The following is a 4,709-nucleotide window of genomic DNA, read 5'->3' as shown; positions in this document are numbered from 1 at the left end:
ACATGGCAAAAGATCCTGGACTGAACCTGACTACAGAAATTGGCAAGAGAACCCGGCTACAGAACCTGGCGACCGAACCTGGCTGGAGAACCTAAACCGAACCTGGTTGGAGAACCTGGCAAGAGAACATGGCTACAGAACTTGGCTGGAGGACCTGGAGAATCTGGCTGGAGAAACTAGCAAGAGAACATGGACACAGAACTTGGCTGGAGATTGTGGCTAGAGATCCTGGCAAGGCTGCTGATCAACTGAACACTTTCTCCATGTCATTCCTTCTTCACCGACTCCGTCCACACCTTTGGGGACCCCTGGACCCGCTGGGGTTGGACCCCGGCAAACAGTCATATTTTTACCACCACCACCACCCCCACACACACACACAGTTCAACTTCCCATCCAACTTGAGTTAGCGCAACCTCCCACACCTCTCTCTCTTCTTACAAGAATCATTGAAGAACACACGTTGGACAAGCCAACCAGTCGTATTATGCCAAGCATATGCAGACAACTGTGATCTCTATAACTTGGCCTAAAATAAGGAAGTTCTCTAAGTGACTCACCACTATGGTAATACCACACCTCCTTTGGCCTCTTCTTCAATTTCATTTGGGAGAATTCGGAGCCATATGAACAGACTAGGGCATTTTTCTTCTGTCACATCTAAGGCCTGCATCTCAAAACCAAACGGTGATGTGGAAAAAGAGTATTTTTGTGTTTCTTTTCTCTCTTTTGACTCTAAAAGCAGAACTGGATTGCGAGACAATGAAAAAAACAAACAGTAAGTTTCATTTACTTCTCTCTCTTGTAGTAAAGCCGTCTTCACCAAAACAGTGGATGGTCAGCTTTAAACATGATCTTTCATGAATAAGTTTTTCTATGCTTTTAGATGAATAACCAGAGCAAAGTCTTTTCTATTACCTGCTGTTTAAAATGAAGTGATTTTAGGGAGGGGGTTGGAGTATCTTTTCTGAGACGCAGAGATAAATTATTGTGAATTGTTAGGAGTGATTGTTATGTTAACAAAAGAGTCCTTATCTTTTAGCCATACAAACTACCAACATCCTCTACCCAAAGATCACCAAGGATACACATGTAGTTGAACAAAGCTAGGTTTTGGGAGAAAATGTACACCAATAAAATCATGGGATGATAGAAAGGTCTTATGATAAGATTTAGATCTGTGTTAGGTGGTTTGGAGGAAGATTCAAAGCAGCAGCCTCTACTCTGGATTGAATCCAATTAGAAAGTGGGAATAATGATATAATTGGGTATGTTAATAATTCTGATCTGTGTCAACATGATTATAGTGTTGTCTTGTTTTTGTCTTAATCCAACATGGTCATAGAGTGAGAGGCCTTGTTTGGTATTGGTATTCTAGCTGTGAGTGACAGGTCAGTTCCTAGTCAAGCCAGTCCCCTACTGTCAGGGGCTGTTTTTCTCTTTCTCAATACTGAAATGTATGGGTGCAATAACACGCGGTCTGGGATTTTCTTTAAAATAATGGAAAGGGATGAGAGGCAGATGAAACAGGATGGACCATGAGTTGATCATTATTGAAGCTGGGTGATAGGCCCATGGGGGATCATTGTACTCTCTTCTCTACTATTATTTTAAAGTTCTTATTTCTCAAAATAAGAACTTTAAAATAAATAATGGACAAAACAAGCTACCAGACATAATGGTTGGTCAGAGAACCTAGAACTTTAATATTTCTAAGTCAGCAAAGCCAGTCTTTGCAGTGGTTCTCAACTTTCTGGCCCTTTAAATACAGTTCCTAATGTTGTGACCCAGCCATAAAATTATTTTCGTTGCTACTTCATAACTGTAATGTTGCTACTGTTATGAATCATAATGTAAATATCTGATATGCAGGATGGTCTTAGGCGACCCCTGTGAAAGGGTCGTTCGACCGCCAAAGGGGTCGTGACCCACAGGTTGAGAACCGCTGCTTTAGCGGGTCCACTTCAGGCTCATACTGGCCAGAGAGATAGCAAGCGCAAAAAGGCTTGTCAAGGCCACCACCTCTCATTGGATGGGGCCTCTGTAGGCCCTGAGGCTTCCTCACACACTGATCAGCCAGGCTGTGTAGGCAAGAAAAGCCCCCTTAGGAAAGTTTGCCAAGAACATTATCTCCACCACTTTGATCCACAAAATGTGGCCAGACGATTATTACCAAGGGACATTAACAAGAACTTTCTCTTGTGTTATTTTGTTTTCCAGAATTCATTTCTCCTCATTTGCTATCAAAAACGAATATAGTCAGGAAGGGTCAAAATGTATCTCTAAGTTGTTCCCACCAGAACAAATCACTACAAATCACCTATTCTTTGTTTCGGGATAAGGATCACATGGGAACCCAGGATAGCAAAGGAAAACCTGTGATTTTTAACCTAAGCATCTCAGAAGCCCGTGATTCGGGGCCCTACCAATGCAAAGCCAAAGTTTCCAACTGTCCAACATACAGTCGCAAGTTCAACTTCACAATTATGGGTAAGTAGAGCACTCATTCCATGGGGCCCTGTGACGTGTAGGACCCTTTCCTGTTCTACAATGGACTCTCTGTTCCCCTTGCAAGCACTCACTCGAGAGCCTGAAAAGTATGTCACTGAGATCTTTATTCTTAACTAGAGGCCTGGTGCATGAATTCGTGCACAGGTGGGGTCCTGGCCCTCCCCAATTGGGGCAATTGGGCGGGGCTGGTGGGGGGGTGGGCACAGGCAGTTGGCCAGCTGGCCCCGCCTCCCAATTGAACTCCCAGTTGAGGGGACAATTTGCATATTAGCCTTCTATTATATAAGATAATTCCATTTCACTTTCCTCCCAAAGACTTGTGGGCTATTTCAGATAATAATAGGCTGGTTATCTAAGACAAAAAGTCTTACTTCAACAATTTGGAAAACTGTTGAAATCTTTTCTAGAGGCTTTACTCTCGGATTCCCATCCGGTAGGCAAAAATGCTTTTTCTCTGCTGATTCGAGTGAGAAGTCTGAGAATCAGTGTTTGGTGACAAGGGTCTCCAAAACCCCAGGCTTTGCCCACCTCTTCCCTTTGCAATGACCACCCACCAGGTGCCCCATCAGCCCATGTTCTTCCTGCCCAACTACATATTATGACTTCTATATTTTTCTCTCCCATCTTACCACCCTAAGCCTCTCACAACCCAGCATTAATGGGCTCCTCTATGAAGGTGACCTTGATAATAAACTCCTTGGAGAGAGGGTTTCCAGGTAATACATGTACAGTGTACCTGGATTCTTCTAAACATAGATGCCCTGATACTGGTCAAATCTTTGAGGGGTTCTCTAGATCTATGCTCTCCATTATGGTAGCCATTAGTCACACATGGCTATTTAAATTTAAATTCTAATTAATTAAAATTATATGGAATAAAAAACTTAGTTCCTCAGTTTCCTTAGTCACATTTCAAGTGTTCAGTAGCCACAGGTGGCTGCCATATTAGACAACACAGACATAGAACATTTCCATCATTCCATTCTATTGGACGCCTCTGCTCTAGGTCAGTGGTTCTTAGCTTCTTAGATTATAACCGTTTTAACCATCTAATGATAGAGTGGTCATTGGCCTTTCCCACTGGTTGCAAGCTTCTTGACTTCTCAAGAAGGGTGTCATTCATCCCTGGGACCACATTGGGGAATAGAGTAGGGGTTCAATCCACATTTGTGGATTGAGTGAGTGAACCCAATCTGCTTACCCCTGTAACATGCACTTTCATTTTTCTAGACCCAGTGACCACTCCAGTGCTGAAAATTATTCAAAAACAGACAAACCTTTATATAACACTACACTGCATCTCCTTCAACGGTTCTCTGCCCATCAATTATACTTTCTTTGAAAAAGGCATCGCCTTATCACCAGTTATTTCCAAGCATGTAAGGGAGCCTGCTGAATTTAATTTAACCAAGAGCAAGACTGGAGAAGGAAAAGAGTATCGTTGTGAAGCTAAAAACAGCCTGCCTGACAACGCAAGATACAGTGATCCTGCCACCATCCCTTCAACAAGTAAGGACTACCTGAGCTCTTCCAACAGGTCTGGATTTGCTTCCAGAAACTTCTGCCTGTCCACTTCCCACTTTGGCCACCTGCTTCCAAGTGCTTTTCCTTTGGTAGGGTCCCTATGAGCTGTAATGGGATTGCTTTCTGCCATAAAAACAGAACAAAAAAAGTCATAGAAAAGCCTGGACACTGTAGCAGGAAGGGACCTTACAATGAGACTTCCTGACTGGACCCTGCTTCTTGCCTTGACCTTCCACTGCCCGGGTTCGGAGCAATCACACTAGAATTTGCTTCTCTCTTGGAGCTGCCAGGCCTCTTTTCTTTTGCTTTTTCGGTGACTTCTAACGCCTACTTGGCTGTTTATGGCCCTACTGCTAACACTTGGTGAGTCTAGACTTTCAGTGCCACCCTTGGCTTGGGGCAAGAGGGGCCCCTGTCCTTTCCCTGGGTTTTGGAGGGTACTGCTCTGGTGCATCTTGGCCATGCACATTCCCACAGGCTGAGGAGTCCAGGGGACCATGGGAATATGCCCACCTGGACCCTCTATCCCCACTTTTTTACACCACACTCTTGGTACCTGGGTCCCAATTCCCTACCCAATCAGATCAGAACCCACCCACAGGGCCTGTGCAAGTCTCTTTCCCAGTTCAGTCTCCCAAGGGTGGGCCACAGTGAGGATGTGAGCATTCCTGGAC

The 4,709-nt window shown here is 44.2% G+C and overlaps 1 protein-coding gene across 2 annotated transcripts in view; it reads left to right on the top strand.

Annotated features, from left to right (window-relative positions):
- The first annotated feature begins 606 nt into the window (after positions 1–606).
- MILR1 (mast cell immunoglobulin-like receptor 1) overlaps positions 607–4,709 on the top strand; it is an 11,969-nt gene continuing 7,866 nt past the window's right edge. For both annotated transcript variants that reach the window (XM_015572428.1, XM_006776696.2), the window contains exons 1-3: positions 607–778; positions 2,221–2,490; positions 3,742–4,020. In XM_015572428.1, coding sequence (XP_015427914.1) covers positions 691–778; positions 2,221–2,490; positions 3,742–4,020 — 637 coding nt within the window. In that variant the 5' untranslated portion in view covers positions 607–690. The remainder of the gene's footprint in view (positions 779–2,220; positions 2,491–3,741; positions 4,021–4,709) is intronic.

Source organism: Myotis davidii, unplaced genomic scaffold (genome assembly GCF_000327345.1).
Source record: "Myotis davidii unplaced genomic scaffold, ASM32734v1 scaffold69, whole genome shotgun sequence".
NCBI lineage: Eukaryota > Metazoa > Chordata > Mammalia > Chiroptera > Vespertilionidae > Myotis > Myotis davidii.
This window is presented reverse-complemented; position numbering and strand designations above follow the sequence as displayed.